Source organism: Argopecten irradians, chromosome 10, assembly GCF_041381155.1.
Source record: "Argopecten irradians isolate NY chromosome 10, Ai_NY, whole genome shotgun sequence".
NCBI classification, from domain to species: Eukaryota; Metazoa; Mollusca; class Bivalvia; order Pectinida; family Pectinidae; genus Argopecten; species Argopecten irradians.
In genome coordinates, this window is record NC_091143.1 from 1,869,893 (window position 1) to 1,886,962 (window position 17,070).

The window sequence follows — 17,070 nt, forward strand, 5'->3', positions numbered from 1 at the left end:
GTCCTAGAGTTCTGCATGGATTGTAACCAAATCCGGCCACAAGCATCCTTTAGGGAGGGGGAACAGAACTTGTATAAATTTTGGCTCTGGTCCCCCGGGGGCAGGAGGGGCGGGGCCCAATAAGGAAAATAGAGGTAAATCCTTTAAATCGCTACTTGTCCTAGAGTTCTGCATGGATTGTAACCAAATTTGGCCACAAACATCCTTTTGGGAGGGGGAACAGAACTTGTATAAATTTTGGCTCTGACCCGCCGGGGGCAGGAGGGGCGGGGCCCAATAGGGGAAATAGAGGTAAATCCTTTAAATCGCTACTAGTCGTAGAGTTCTGAGTGGAATGTAACCAAATTTGGCCACAAACATCCTTGGGGGAAGGGGAACAGAACTTGTATAAACTTTGGCTCTGGTCCCCCGGGGGCAGGAGGGGCGGGGTCCAATAGGGGAAATAGAGGTAAATCCTTTAAATCGCTACTAGTCATAGAGTTCTACAGGGATTGTAACCAAATTCGGCCACAAACATCCTTGGGGGAAGGAGAACAGAACTTGTATAAATTTTGGCTCTGGCCCCCCCCCGGGGGCTGGAGGGGCAGGGCCCAATAGGGGAAATATAGGTAAATTCTATAAATCGCTACTTGTCCTAGAGTTTTGCATGGATTGTAACCAAATTTGGCCACAAATATCCTTGGGGGAAGGGGAACAGAACTTATATAAATTTTGGCTCTGACCCCCCGGAGGCAGGAGGGGGGGCCCAATAGGGGAAATAGAGGTAAATCCTTTAAATCGCTACTTGTCATAGAGTTCTGAATGGAATATAACCAAATTTGGCCACAAACATCCTTTTTGGAAGGGGAACAGAACTTGTATAAATTTTGGCTCTGGTCCCCCGGGGGCAGGAGGGGCGGGGCCCAATAGGGGAAATAGAGGTAAATCCTTTAAATCGCTACTAGTCATAGAGTTCTGCATGAATTGTAACCAAATTTGGCCACAAACATCCTTTTTGGAAGGGGAACAGAACTTGTATAAATTTTGGCTCTGGCCCCCCAGGGGCAGGACAGGTGGGGCCCAATAGGGGAAATAGAGGTAAATCCTTTAAATCGCTACTTGTCATAGAGTTCTAAATGGAATGTAACCAAATTTGGCCACAAACATCCTTTGGGGAAGGGGAACAGAACTTGTATAAATTTTGGCTCTGGTCCCCCGGGGGCAGGAGGGGCAGGGCCCAATAGGGGAAATAGAGGTAAATCCTCTAAATCGCTACTAGTCATAGAGTTCTACATGGATTGTAACCAAATCCGGCCACAAGCATCCTTTGGGGAAGGGGAACAGAACTTGTATAAATTTTGGCTCTGCCCCCCCCCCCCCCCCCCCCCCCCGGGGACTGGAGGGGAGGGGCCCAATAGGGGAAATAGAGGTTAATTCTATAAATCGCTACTTGTCCTAGAGTTTTGCATGGATTGTAACCAAATTTGGCCACAAACATCCTTTTTGGAAGGGGAACAGAACTTGTATAAATTTTGGCTCTGATCCCCCGGGGGCAGGAGGGGCGGGGCCCAATAGGGGAAATAGAGGTAAATCCTTTAAATCGCTTCTAGTCATAGAGTTCTGCATGAATTGTAACCAAATTTGGCCACAAACATTCTTGGGGGAAGGGGAACAGAACTTGTATAAATTTTGGCTCTGGCCCCCCAGGGGCAGGACAGGTGGGGCCCAATAGGGGAAATAGAGGTAAATCCTATAAATCACCACTTGTCCTAGAGTTTTGCTTGGATTGTGACCAAATTTGGCCATAAACATCCTTGGGGGAAGGGGAACAGAACTTGTATAAATTTTTGCTCTGACCCCCTGGGTGCAGGAGGGGTGTGGTCCATAAGGGGATTTAGAGGTTAATAATAAAATTCCTTCAGAAAAGAAACAATGAACCTGTATTCAGAACATTACTTGGCATTACAAACCAGGTGAGCGATACAGGCCCTCTGGGCCTCTTGTTATGGATATCTGTCTCAAAATGGCTGATTTTAAAGCTGTGTAATTATTGTTCTATTTAAAGCACTATGATCTGTGCCTCTTTGTGCCCTTTATGTGCCCTCTTTGTGCCCCTCCCTTGATTTGAGTGGCGTTGACTTGTCTGGTGAGGAAGAAGTATGCCTGACACAGAGGTGACATTGAGGCCTCTATTAGACCGCTCATCAACCGAATGTGCCATGAATATTGTGTCCAATTCTTCCCAATCCCATTGTATATGGGAATGATGTTGTAGTCAGTGCTTTCCTAAGGGTCACCAGGTCAAGATTGAGCTCCATAGAAAGATTGATCAATTAGGCCAAAGTTTGGTATCATTTCATTTTCTTTGTACCAATGGTTGGTGGTTCTATGTCTGTATAAAATTGTTTTGGATGTTTGAAGCCATATTATTGCAATCTAATGATTGGTTTCCTTTCTTACATTTTACTAATCAAAGTACAATTCAAGTATATTTAAAATCACATTTAATTTGATTGGAGCATGTCTACAAAAAACATCACCTGTTGCAATATTGATAATATTATATAGTTTTTATCTGTTTTTTGTGATTGGAGATTTTTGGAGGATTGTATAAAGTAAATATGTTTTCCTCATCAGGGGTCATGAAGACATGCTAAATTATAGTTACAGCCAAACTTGTCTCAGCGACCAACTCTGTATAAAGACAACCTCCTTAGCGACCAACTCTCTATAGAGACCACCTCCTTAGCGACCAACTCTCTATAGAGACCACCTCCTTAGCGACCAACTCTGTATAGAGATCACCTCCTTAGTGATCAACTCTGTATAGTGACCACCTCCTTAGCGACCAACTCTGTATAGAGACCACCTTCTTAGTGATCAACTCTGTATAGAGACCACCTTCTTAGTGACCAACTCTGTATAGAGATCACCTTCTTAGCAATCAACTCTGTAGTGACCAACTCTATATAGAGATCACCTCCTTAGCGACCAACTCTGTATAGAGATCACCTCCTTAGCGATCATCTCTGTATAAAGACCACCTCCTTAGCAACCAACTCTGTATAAATACCACCTCCTTAGTGACCAACTCTGTATAGAGATCACCTTCTTAGCGATCAACTCTGTATAAAGACCACCTCCTTAGCGACCAACTCTGTATAAAGTCCACCTCCTTAGTGATCAACTCTGTATAGTAACCATCTCCTTAGCAACCAACTCTGTATAAAGACCAACTCCTTAGCAACCAACTCTGTATAAAGACCACCTGTTTATCAAGATAACTTTCTTAGGGTCTTGATTGGTCAATTGTAACACAATTTGACCTGTGGAAAAAGACCACTTGGCTATAGTGACCACTTTTCTCTTGTTCCATGGGAGGTCTTTATAGACAGGTTTGTCTGTAACTGGATATAGATTAAGCTGTTCTTATTTTTGAACACAAAAAAACCTTTCAGAAATAGAGAACTTTTCAGTTTATAGTGTGAAGTGCCTGTGTGTTAACTATATATGGCTGCCAATTTAATACAGGCAGAGGTTCAGAAAATGTTTTAAGTCAAATGGGGATGATGTTATTGTTGAGTCAGTTACATGTGGCTTACATTTCTAATTTTCTTCTCATTGCTCAAGTCTTATTTTTCTTCAAGTGTTCATCTCCAGGGGTTCGACAGGAATTTCTCCCTTATCTATATATTGATCATCTTTTCATGTACATTACCAATAGAACCTTCTCTGTGGGTTTTACAAGGTTCCCCTATGATGGTCAAGTCTTATAAATCATCTTTCAGCACATTCAATTTTACATGAGTTTCTCTGTATTGGATTTTACACATTTCCCTCCATTTACACCTTTCAGCATATTTGATTCTACCTGAATTATTCTATACATCTATGGGGGTCTAATGGTCCTTACAGCCAACACTAGCCCTCCATCTCTTGGTTGCAAGTTTGAAAACTGTGTGGGGCAGTTGTATTGCAGGTACTGAACAAAGGTTGATGTTTTTTCTCCAGGTACTCAGACTTTCTTTCATCTCCTAAACCTGGTTTGTAATGACACCAGCTGTTAACAAGACATTAAACAGAATAATCCTAAACCCAGTACATTGTATGTTTAGGGGTTGATGGCTTTTCACTGGGTACTTTGGCTTTACTCATCCTAAACCCAGTACATTGTATGTTTAGACATTGGTGATTTTTCACCGTGTACTTTGACTTTACTCATCCTAAACCCTGTACATTGTATGTTTAGACATTGGTAATTTTTCTCTGGGTGCGTTGGTTTTACTCATCCTAAACCCTGTACATTGTATGTTTAGACATTGGTGATTTTTCTCTGGGTACTTTGACTTTACTCATCCTAAACCCTGTACATTGTATGTTTAGGGGTTGGTGTTTTTTCTCCAGGCACTTTGGTTTACTCATCCTAAACCCTGTACATTGTATGTTTTTAGGTCCTACTGGTGTTCGCCAAGGAGGACGCCCAGAGTGATGGTTACTGGTGGGCGACAGAGAAACTCGGCTACAAATGCTGTATAACCACCAACGCTGAGGGGGCGCTCGAGTGCTTCCTCGACAAACAACCCGATGTGGTTATCATTGATAACAGAAATAGTAAACATTTTGATGCTGAAGCTCTCTGCAGGTTAGTGGTACAGTTTGGTATTTGTAGCTGTGAATTAAATCATCTACCTTACTTGTACAATACGTGTAGAATAATAAAATAAGAATGAGGACTAAAGATAAAATAGGGTGATATATCTACATTTTATATATGGTTACTTTCTTCTGATGGATAACATTATCTCTGATGATATTAACGAATAAAATGTTTTGAATATGAACAGGTTCAATTTATTTTCCTTGAAACTTAAAGTACAAGTAAACATACATTGTATGGGATATGTAGTAAAGCACAGAATTTTGACGGAAATTGTTTTTAAAAGCTACTTTAAAGCAACTTTGGGGACTACTACATTGCACGATTTCTATTTCACGACAAGTTCCTCAAGTTTAACATTTGCAGGTTTATAAATATAATGGGAATTCATATCAATTTAAGATATGTAGATATTAATTTGAGATATGATTTTACCTGCATCCCTAAATTCTAATCACACACAAAAGCTGGTTACAGTATTAGAATTTAAATTAATCGTCAACCAAACTACTATTTGTTTACCTTACATTGATACTTTTGACAATTTTTTTGACCTTATATTGATACTTTGACAATTTCAGGTCCATGAGGGCAACAAAAGCTAGTCAGCACACAGTTATAGTCGCCGTTACTAAACGACTGTAAGTCAAAACTTGTATTGTTACAAATCTTGCTTACACTTTCACTATTGGATGGGGAGATATTGAGTAGTGTAGTTTTATATCTACAGCAAACATTATATTCCAGTGATGTTCCCAAAGACATATGATTTTTCCCCACAGAGAATTTTACTACGATTTAGCTTTTTGTCCCAAAAATCTACTCTAATAATATATATATATACTGCTTGCAATTTGGTCATATCCAAAAAATGTTATTTTGATTCACAAAGATTATATCTACCGTGGTATTCTTTATCCATGAGCTTGTTCCAAAGGTTAGCTCCATGTGAAGATGGCTAAGTAATGTTCCATAATGTTAGCTTCATGTATGGCTATAGTTTGAAAGACACTGTGACTGTAGTTTTGATTCTTTTCAAGGTCATTCTTGTTAAAGTAACAATTATTTGTTAGCTTGTCAGTAAGAATTAAACTTCTTTGGTGACCTAGCTTGTTTACCAATAATATAGACTTTGTACAACCATGATTAATGTCCTATAAGGTCTTGTTTTGTTCATAGATTGTTCTGAAGACACTTGTTGTAATCATAACACAAAAACATATTTGGTATGAACTCGCCTTGTCACATACTGACAATGAGACTGTCTTGATTTGATGTTTGAAATATTTTAAATCTCTTTCAGATCAACAGACAAAGATGAACCGTCCATTCTACCTCTAATCAAAGCAGGGTTTAACAAGGTTCGTACTTACATCCTTCTGACGTAATCTTAGGTCTAACCAATCAATTTTCTCCGATTTCAATGGTTGGGCTTAACATCTTGTTAACATTAACATTTTTTTATTGGTATCCTCCCTTGTTTATGATGTGTTGTGTATGTGAACGTCTATTTGTTTTGGGAGGCTGTGGTATGTTGATGTTGTAGCTGTTAATAATAGAAGTTCAATCACCATAGAAGAGTTGAAATGTGAACTTTGGCTTTTCTATGATTTCACTACTCTCCAGATTTAAATATAAAAAATGAAAATACAGAATCATATAAAGTGACACTTAGGAGAATGTATACTGTGTTGACTACCAGGGGTAATAACTTAGGCCTGTAATGTCAGTTTACAGAGAGTTGCAGACAACAGCAATTAGAGTTGCTTCTGGTATAATTTATAGAGAAGCACAGTGCCTGACATGTGTAATGTGTATATAGTTGTAAAAAAAAATAAATAAATAGGGCCATCATTTAGAAAAGCTGAAAATAATTGCCTGCATGGTATATTTTATGGCGAATACTACTTGAATGTCTATGTGGTACGTTGTTTACTATTCAGGCCTTTGAATCATTAAAGTTGTGGAGAAAAATCAGTTATCTGAATCATACACATTATGTACGGAGAGATTTAGATAACTTCAATATTAGCCATTTTATGCTCCAGCAGCAACAAAAAAAAACAACCTGGTCAACTGTTTACCAAAGAGTTGTCAAAATCATTATTTGAGAACTTGTATATTTAGCTAACTAGGCCAGAAGGGCTGGTGAGCTTTTATCATGGCGCAGCATATATTGTCCGTCCATCCATTCGTCATTTTTCCTTCCACCGTCTGTCCGCCTGTCAACAATTTTAAAGATTTAAGTCGCTACTAGTCATACATTGTATCCAATTTGGCCTGAAATATTCTTAGGGAAGGGGAACAGACTTTGTATATCTCGGCTCTGACCACCAATGAAAGGAGGGGCAAAAAACAATGGAGGAGAGGAGAAATAATGATTCTGTATTCAAAACATATTACTTAACATACCAGGAGAGCAATTCAGGCCCTCTTGGCCTCTTGTTTATATTTACAAAGAGTTGTTGAGAACCACAACCTAAATGTCTGTATATTCTACATGATAGAGAACCACAACCTAAATGTCTGTATATTCTATATTTACAGAGAACCACAACCTAAATGTCTGTATATTCTACATGATAGAGAACCACAACCTAAATGTCTGTATATTCTATATTGACATAGAACCACAACTTAAATGTCTGTATATTCTACATGATAGAGAACCACAACCTAAATGTCTGTATATTCTATATTGACATAGAACCATAACCTAAATGTCTGTATATTCTATATTTACAGAGAACCACAACCTAAATGTCTGTATATTCTATATTGACAGAGAACCACAACCTAAATGTCTGTATATTCTATATTTACATAGAACCACAACCTAAATGTCTGTATATTCTATATTTACAGAGAACCACAACCTAAATGTCTGTATATTCTATATTTACAGAGAACCACAACCTAAATGTCTGTATATTCTATATTGACAGAGAACCACAACCTAAATGTCTGTATATTCTATATTGACAGAGAACCACAACCTAAATGTCTGTATATTCTATATTTACATAGAACCACAACCTAAATGTCTGTATATTCTATATTTACAGAGAACCACAACCTAAATGTCTGTATATTCTATATTTACAGAGAACCACAACCTAAATGTCTGTATATTCTATATGATAGAGAACCACAACCTAAATGTCTGTATATTCTATATTTACAGAGAACCACAACCTAAATGTCTGTATATTCTATATTTACAGAGAACCACAACCTAAATGTCTGTATATTCTATATTTACATAGAACCACAACCTAAATGTCTGTATATTCTATATTTACAGAGAACCACAACCTAAATGTCTGTATATTCTATATTTACAGAGAACCACAACCTAAATGTCTGTATATTCTTAATTGACAGAGAACCACAACCTAAATGTCTGTATATTCTACATGATAGAGAACCACAACCTAAATGTCTGTATATTCTATATTGACAGAGAACCATAACCTAAATGTCTGTATATTCTATATTGACAGAGAACCACAACCTAAATGTCTGTATATTCTATATTGACAGAGAACCACAACCTAAATGTCTGTATATTCTATATTGACAGAGAACCACAACCTAAATGTCTGTATATTCTATATTGACAGAGAACCACAACCTAAATGTCTGTATATTCTATATTAACAGAGAACCACAACCTAAATGTCTGTATATTCTATATTGACAAAGAACCACAACCTAAATGTCTGTATATTCTATATTGACATAGAACCACAACCTAAATGTCTGTATATTCTATATTGACAGAGAACCACAACCTAAATGTCTGTATATTCTATATTGACAGAGAACCACAACCTAAATGTCTGTATATTCTATATTTACAGAGAACCACAACCTAAATGTCTGTATATTCTTTATTTACAGAGAACCACAACCTAAATGTCTGTATATTCTATATTGACAGAGAACCACAACCTAAATGTCTGTATATTCTATATTGACAGAGAACCACAACCTAAATGTCTGTATATTCTATATTGACAGAGAACCACAACCTAAATGTCTGTATATTCTATATTGACAGAGAACCACAACCTAAATGTCTGTATATTCTATATTTACATAGAACCACAACCTAAATGTCTGTATATTCTACATGATAGAGAACCACAACCTAAATGTCTGTATATTCTATATTGACATAGAACCATAACCTAAATGTCTGTATATTCTATATTTACAGAGAACCACAACCTAAATGTCTGTATATTCTACATGATAGATCGAGAACCACAACCTAAATGTCTGTATATTCTATATTGACATAGAACCATAACCTAAATGTCTGTATATTCTATATTTACAGAGAGTTGTTGAGAACCACAACCTAAATGCCTGTATAAACGAACTGCTGTGCCTGGAGTATGGTGAAGTGCGAACACAACTCCAACTTAGCGCAGCTAACGCACTTTTCTGTGCTCTCGACAATGTCTCAGACGCTGTAGAGATTGCCAGTGATGATCGAGAAATTCAGGTAACCAGGACAATTTATTTAGATTGTCTTACAGTTGTGACAAGCCTCTTCAGTGTTAAACAATCCTGTCTTCAGTTTCAATCCGTAAAATTGACAGTAAAAACAAATAACTGAATAGTTGTGCCATTGAATTATATCTGTATCACATTAAACTGATATTTTCATGTCCTCATTATAAAATGGTAGCCATCCTTGTCATCCATGTTCGTCCCATCCTGTCAAATCACATCCTCTCTTGTTTTGCTGTAATACATGGCGGCTTGGGTATTCTTGTTTTACAGACATATATGTACAAGTTAGATAACTACTGATTACGAAGTGTCAGGATAAACATGTTTAAGATTACAAAATAGTAACTTTTATCTAATTTTCTATAACCTATGTCTCAAACTGAACCTTCTGCATCACATATCATGTGGGTATTTCTGGGTTCTCTTTAGATCTAGAGGTCAACAGGGATATCAATCTCTGCTCTAAAGAGATTAGATAAGATGCAAGTTGTCAGAGTTATAGAATGTTTTTAAGCTTAAAGCTATATTTTGTGTTTATAGTATGTGAATCATGTGTGGGAAATTTGTTACTATGTGAATCCTGCGTGGGAGATTTTGTTTTTTATTATGTGAATCGTTTGTGAGAGATTTTGTTATTCAATATGTGAATCATGCATGGGAGATTCTGTTTTTTAGTATGTGAATCATGCATAGGAGATTTTGTTTTTAGCCCACCATCATCAGATGGTGGGCTATTCAAATTGCCTTTATCAGTGGTGACCATCCTTCCGTCTGTTAACAATTCTTATTTCCACTATTTTTCAGAAAGGACTGAAGGGATCTTCCTCAAATTTCATATTTCATTTCAGCATATTTTATTGCAAATAAGATGCAAATGGATTTGGCATCAGGCAAAGCCTATATTAACCATCTCCGAACAAATTGGATATGGTACAATTATCAACAAAATATTTTAACATTTAATATTACATCTTGAATGATTATTATTGGTGTATCTCCCCAACCTATATCACATTAGAAAAATCTGGAAAAAAAATCTTTTAGTTTCAGATATATATTCTGATATTCAAGTGGGGAAATTTCAAATTTCATATGTAGGTTGCCCTAGGGCCCTAGTTGTGCATAATGAATTTTGGGACTGATCAATAAACAAGATGGCTGCCATTTTGAATTTTGATAATTGAAGTTTGTTACCGCTATTTTTCAAGAAGTGCAGAAGGAATCTGTCTCAATGTTTATGTGCAGGTTCCCCTAGGATCCTGAGTTGTGCATATTGCATTTTAGGACCAATTTGTGAACAAGATGGCCACCAGTACGCCTTCTTGGATTTTTATAAATGAAACTTTTCACAGAAAATACTGAAGGGATTTGTCTCAAATTTTATATGTAGGTGTAGTCAGTGTTTGAAAAGCAGAGAAAAGATCCCTCTTTCCATTGTAAGTCATAGATCATTCTTTGGTGGGCACCAAGATCCCTCTGGGATCTCTTGTTTGGTATGTGAATCATACGTGGGAGATTTTGTTTTTTTAATGTGAATCATGCGTGGGAGATTTTGTTTTTTAAATGTGAATCATGCGTGGGAGATTTTGTGTTTTAAATGTGAATCATATGTGGAAGATTTTGTTTTTTAGTATGTGAATCATGCATGGGAGATTTTGTTTTTTAGTATGTGAATCATGCATAGGAGATTTTGTTTTTTAGTATGTGAATCATGCGTGGGAGATTTTGTTTTTTAGTATGTGAATCATGCGTTGGAGATTTTGCTTTTTAGTATGTGAATCATGCGTTGGAGATTTTATTTTTTAGTATATGAATCATACGTGGGAGATTTTGTTTTTTAAATGTTAAACATGCATGGGAGATTTTGTTTTTTAGTATGTGAATCATGCGTTAGAGATTTTGTTTTTTTAGTATGTGAATCATATGTGGGAGATTTTGTTTTTTAGTATATGAATCATGCGTGGGAGATTTTGTTTTTTGGTATGTGAATCATGGGTGGGAGATTTTGTTTTTTAGTATGTGAATCATGCGTGGGAGATTTTGTTTTTTGGTATGTGAATCATGGGTGGGAGATTTTGTTTTTTAGTATGTGAATCATATGTGGGAGATTTTGTTTTTTAGTATATGAATCATGGGTGGGAGATTTTGTTTTTTAGTATGTGAATCATGCGTGGGAGATTTTGTTTTTTGGTATGTGAATCATGGGTGGGAGATTTTGTTTTTTAGTATGTGAATCATGCGTGGGAGAGACTCATGGGATACGGCAGTGAAGAAGTGATGGAGAAAGACAGCATGGAGGTCACCAAAAATGACCACAACAAACCCGATCTTCAGGATTCTATCAACACACAACTCAAAAAGGGAAAGGTAGATATAAAACTCAGATAATCACCCAGATGGTAGTGTCATCCCTGATAATGTCATTTCTGATAATGTCACCAATATCATGTAAATCTTGATTATGTCATTTCTGATAATGTCACCCAGATAATGAAAATCTTGATTATGTCATTTCTGATAATGTCAATCATGATAATATCACCCAGACCATGCAAATCTTGATTATATCATTTCTGATAGTGTCATTCCTGGTAGTATCATTCCTGGTAGTGTCATTCCTGTTAATGTCATTCCTGGTAATGTCATTCCTGATAATATAATTACTGGTAGTCTCATTCCTGTGAATGTCTTTCCTGATAATGTCATTCCTGTTAATGTAATTCCTGATAATGTCATTCATGTTAATGTAATTTCTGATAATGTCATTCCTGATAATATCAACATTGATGATATCATTCCTGGTAGTGTTATTCCTGATAATATCAATCAGACCTTATTATATTTGTTTATGTTGCCTTTTGTAGCCTCATGTGATCTGAAAGTTGCTGTGTCAAGCAATCGTTATCCTATCATATTACACAGTGTTTTTTTGTGTGAAAGATTAAAATGGTTTTTTGTTTTGTTTTTACAGTATTGGGAAGGAACATATTACACACGGAGAAAAAATGGCGAGATCTTACCATCTCATTGTCATGTTAGTCCAGTAATAGGCCCCACAGGGTAAGAGGGTTATTTTATCATTATTATTATTATTGGGGGGGGGAGGGGTGGGTATAAGTGGAGGGGGCTATAAAATTTATGAAATACAGTTTGTCACGATCAAGAAGTGTAATGATGAAATGTAGCCCTAAAATATTGCTGTTGTATGAACATTCTCTACCGGTGCTTTGTAATAGGAACGGTATATATACAAATTAGTACTGGATCTTAACAAACTTATGCTTGTTGGGTAAATATTACAGGGAATAGATATAAGGCCTGTAATATATACAGTACAATGATACAGTTGTATATAGGATTCAGTATGTCAGTTTGTTTTTTGTTTTTTTACAAAATATTTCTTCGATGAAACAGGTACGACAAACCAATTAAAGGTAATATATATTAGGTGAGATTTGTGGTGGAGATAAGTGACATGTTTCTATAGCTTATGTAATTGGATGTTTACAGGTGTAAAACTTACAGGTGTAAAACACCGCTCTGTCAGTAGAGGGTGTCAAACCGTATTTCACAATATAATCACCCAGGCACTAAAAAGATGCAGTAAGTTGAGACTTGACCTACTGATGTAGTCTATGTATGACATATGAAGCTTGGTTACATGAGATGTCTAATATGTATATAATTATTCTTACCATATTTGACACAAAAATGAGAAAAATTTAGACTTTTAATAAAATATTACACAAAGTGATTAAGTCAAAAATCAATTTGGAAAAGAAATAGAATAAGAGAAAATATAATAGAAAGATTTTAGGTGTGTGTTTGTGGAGATGGAGCTTATTAGGATGAGGGCTTTTATTGGGACGTTAACTACATCACATGTGTTCTGATACCTTATTTCACCAGCTAAAAACCCCCTTAACTCTGGAAGGAAATGTGGGATCAAAACATGGGGGCAAGACATGATGGATGTAGGTTGTCAAAATAGTTGGTGTTTATACAGACATTATGGGTAGGGGGATTGGAAGGGCGGTGGGGGGGGGGGCGATATTGAAATAGAGACATGGGTGTTAATCATGGTGTTTGTAGATGGTAGATATTTATTTATTTATGTTTGTTATGTTTACCAGGCAAATCTCCCACATTATTTCTGTAAAGACAACGTCCGATGCTTCGCTGATCGAGAGGCTCAAAGATACCGACTACAGTATTGTCAATGGTTTGTAGCCTAGCAGACTCGAATCATAGATTTAATCAGCAGTCTAATATCTATGTTAATGAATGATGATTGATTTTGTTAACACTCGGTTTGACAGTTTTAATGCCTTATATCAATTTATAAAAGCTCATTTCACATTTAGCAGTTTTTTTAACATTAATGAATAACTGGTCTATTTATTATCAATAGTGTCCCTTTACTGAACAAAAGGTGTCGTTTTAAAAGTGTTAGAATTAATTGGAAAACTTTTGATAGAATCTGAAATTAAGTTCATTGATGCTTGCTTGTCGTTTTTTTTCTAATTTTCAAAAATTTTGTTTTTAACTAGAATTGATAATTTAACCAACTTGAGATGAATTGTTCACCTTTCGTTTGACATCTGATTTCTTATAGAGATGATTTGAATTACATATTTATCTCTCTATATATATATCCGTGTGATGATTGTTTGTTGATAAGACATAAGTGTATAATTTTGATTCATTTTCTCATAAACGGGATTTCGCATGTAAAGTATATCACTCATGAACAGTATTTCACATGTAAAATTTATCGCTCATGAACAGGATTTCACATGTAAAATTTATCACTCATGGAGCATTAATACTGATTCCTAACCCCTATAAACTTTATCACTGAACGTACTTACTGTACAAGTACATGTTTTTATGTGGGGGAAACAACAAGATGGTGATCACATGTTATTTAAGGGAGACAACTCCATGATAGATTATCATGGGCCTAACTAATCGGACAATATTTATATGATGCAAACTCCACTGAAGTGAAACCATTTATTTTATTTATTTCAAATTCTTGTTGTCACACATTAATACTAAAAGGAATGCATACTACAAGTGTTTAGATTACAGGAAGGGGAGATAACTCTGTTAGCATGGTAAATCATGTTTTGACTCAGTTCGTATACAAGTAAGCTTACTATTTCTAAAGCAAATAGTTTTTGTCATCATTGTAAGCAAAGTAGTAGATATTACAATATTCCTGTATAAAAGGAGCTGGTCGGTATGGTTTGTATATGTTGTTGAATATGGTGTCTGTCACTCAGCTGACAGAGCAGTCTGTTTATGCACATTGGGCAGAACAGTGGATTTTTATACTGGAGACCACCTGATACAATTTCTAGTTGGGACAATCGATAGGAATGTGTATTTTTCACTGTTCTTCTACACATAGTTGATTTCTTAAATTACAATTAACTTTCTTGACCAAAAAATTTAGTTTTAACCGTCTGAAATATTTTCCTCAGGTGGCGTATATGGCTTTCCGCGACGACGAGAATCTGTAACAAAGATACATTCAATGACAATAGAGGCGCCAATCACCAAGGTAACGTTATAATCACTAAATAGTGATTAGTAATTAACATTAATGTTTGTATATACTATAGCCAAGGTCTGGTAACAGCAGAGTTGTTTGTCCTTGGAACAACTTGTCAGATCTTCAAAGTGAGAAACTAACTAAAATCTGTTGTACAATCTGACACCAGAGAGGAGTTAAAACAAGTAGATCCGGTCTTGGATTCAAACCTAGAACCTCTGAATACTCGTCAGATTGATTAAACTAGCTGGTGATAAAAAATTAACCCAGTCCAAGACTGCTATAGTAAATCACTATAATTAGACCATCCTGATGTTCTGATTTCTGATTTCCATGCACAGGTAATTAACATAATTAATGCAGCCCAAGAGAACAGTCCAATCACAGTGGTTCAAGCATTAGACCATGTCCTCGAGATCCTACGCACTAGTGAACTCTACTCTCCATATTTATCACAACAGTTGCGTGCTGATGAAGATCCCATGACCACAGACCTCGTTGGTGGCATCATGTCTGTAAGTATACCCCTGGTAACAGAACATATACACGCCCTATGGACCTCTTCTCATATATTCAATGTAGAAAAATAAAATTAGCAGAAACAAATCTTCAATCATAAATCAGTATTTTAAGTTTCACCCTAAAATCGTGTGTCGTGTGTCGTATGGCGACAAACAATTTACATTTTTGAATTTTTCTCAAAAACTGCTGAACCAAATTTGCTGAAATTTTCAGAAACCTTCCATGGCCAAAGGTTTGCCAAAATTGTGAATTATATGGTTGCAGGCCCCCCCCCCCACCCCCAAAAGGCCTGGGGTCTTACATTTCTCCCTGGGGAGGGGGTCAAGTTTACTTTAGTTTACATAGGAAAAACACATTTATAGCGTTATTTGCTCAATTTTCATAGCAAATGAGTCAAACTCTGTTAGAATTATTACCCTGAGACATATCCATATTAGTCCTGGCTGAACCCCACAGGCCAGAGGGGCAGAGCCAAAAGGGGTCAAAATGGCTAATATTTCAAAAATCTTCTTCTGAATTCACTGATTTGATGGAACCAGATACTCGCGTATCTTCATAGAGTTAAAGGTCTTTATAATTAGGCCCTTTGTAAAATTTGTTAATTTCATAGCCCTAGGCCTGGGATCTGAGATTTTGCCCTGGGTAGGGGATCAAATTTACTATAGTTTATATAGGAAAAACACTTTTATGAGCATTACTTGCTCAATTTTCATAAGAAATGAGTCAAACTCAGAATTATAATCCTGAGATATAGCATTTTAACATATCCATATCGGTCCTCGCTGATCCCCAGGGACCAGTGGGGCAGGGCCAAACGCGGTTAAAAATCACTAAAATTCCAGAAAATCTTCTTTTGAATTCACAGATTGAACCAAATACTCTTCATAGATTCAAAACTAAATTTTATGACTGATTTCAACGGACTGATGGGCCAATATATTGTGTTTATATGTCTTTGTTTCATTCTGTATCCGAACTCAGGTGACCACTAAGGCCCATGGGCCTCTTGTTTGTATATTGGTCCACAGCTGATGATCGCGGTATACTGTAAACCAACTTTCATTAGCATGTAATTTACTTTCGCGAATTTCGCGAATCAAGTAAATTCACGAAAGTTCATCTATGCAAATTAATATCTACATCATCTATATTGATAAGAATTATCACTCAATCGCTAAATCCATGAATATTAATCTTTGTGAACTTGTTTTGAAGTGAAAATCGTGAAATTTAACAGCTGTGAAAGACAGTTGGTTTACATTGATGTATTCGTAGTTACTTGCCTCATGGGTCTTTAATCTTTATGTAACATAAAAATCGATATATTTTGTTCACTGATCACTTGAGCCTCCTCTAGAAGTCACAAGTAATTTCACTATTAATACAAGTCCTGTTAAGCTCTAGCTTAAAATGATCTCTGTTCTTATTGACATATTATTATTTTTGACACATTATTATCGACAGCAATCAATGCGACGCCAGTTAATGGTCAGTGCCAGCCAAGACGTCAATAGTAACTCTTCTAAAGGAAGTAAGTCTCGATTCTGATCTTTTGTATTGGAGAGGACAGAGTTATCTACCCTTGTGGGTAGGTATTAATTGATAGATTGTAGTTTTGAAGCATAACTTTATATTTTCAGATAAAAATGTTATATTAGCCCTAACTAATGAAGTATGACATCACAATTAATACCTTATTGCAAGGGCAGATAACTCTGTAATACACAAAGATACATAATTATATAGATGTTTCGATTTTTATTGATAAAATATGTTGTTCAGCTTTTAGTATTTCTTCCAGGATCAAATTATCAGTGTGTAAGGGGAG

General features: G+C 36.2%; 1 protein-coding gene across 1 annotated transcript in view; it reads left to right on the forward strand.

Moving 5' to 3' along the window:
• The first annotated feature begins 4,412 nt into the window (after window positions 1-4,412).
• Window positions 4,413-17,070, forward strand: part of LOC138332882 (high affinity cAMP-specific and IBMX-insensitive 3',5'-cyclic phosphodiesterase 8B-like) — a 31,493-nt gene continuing 18,835 nt past the window's right edge. The window contains exons 1-10 of the mRNA XM_069280879.1: window positions 4,413-4,621; window positions 5,218-5,277; window positions 5,940-5,997; window positions 8,982-9,149; window positions 11,387-11,527; window positions 12,132-12,220; window positions 13,294-13,382; window positions 14,650-14,729; window positions 15,062-15,235; window positions 16,707-16,773. Coding sequence (XP_069136980.1) covers window positions 5,222-5,277; window positions 5,940-5,997; window positions 8,982-9,149; window positions 11,387-11,527; window positions 12,132-12,220; window positions 13,294-13,382; window positions 14,650-14,729; window positions 15,062-15,235; window positions 16,707-16,773 — 922 coding nt within the window. The 5' untranslated portion in view covers window positions 4,413-4,621; window positions 5,218-5,221. The remainder of the gene's footprint in view (window positions 4,622-5,217; window positions 5,278-5,939; window positions 5,998-8,981; window positions 9,150-11,386; window positions 11,528-12,131; window positions 12,221-13,293; window positions 13,383-14,649; window positions 14,730-15,061; window positions 15,236-16,706; window positions 16,774-17,070) is intronic.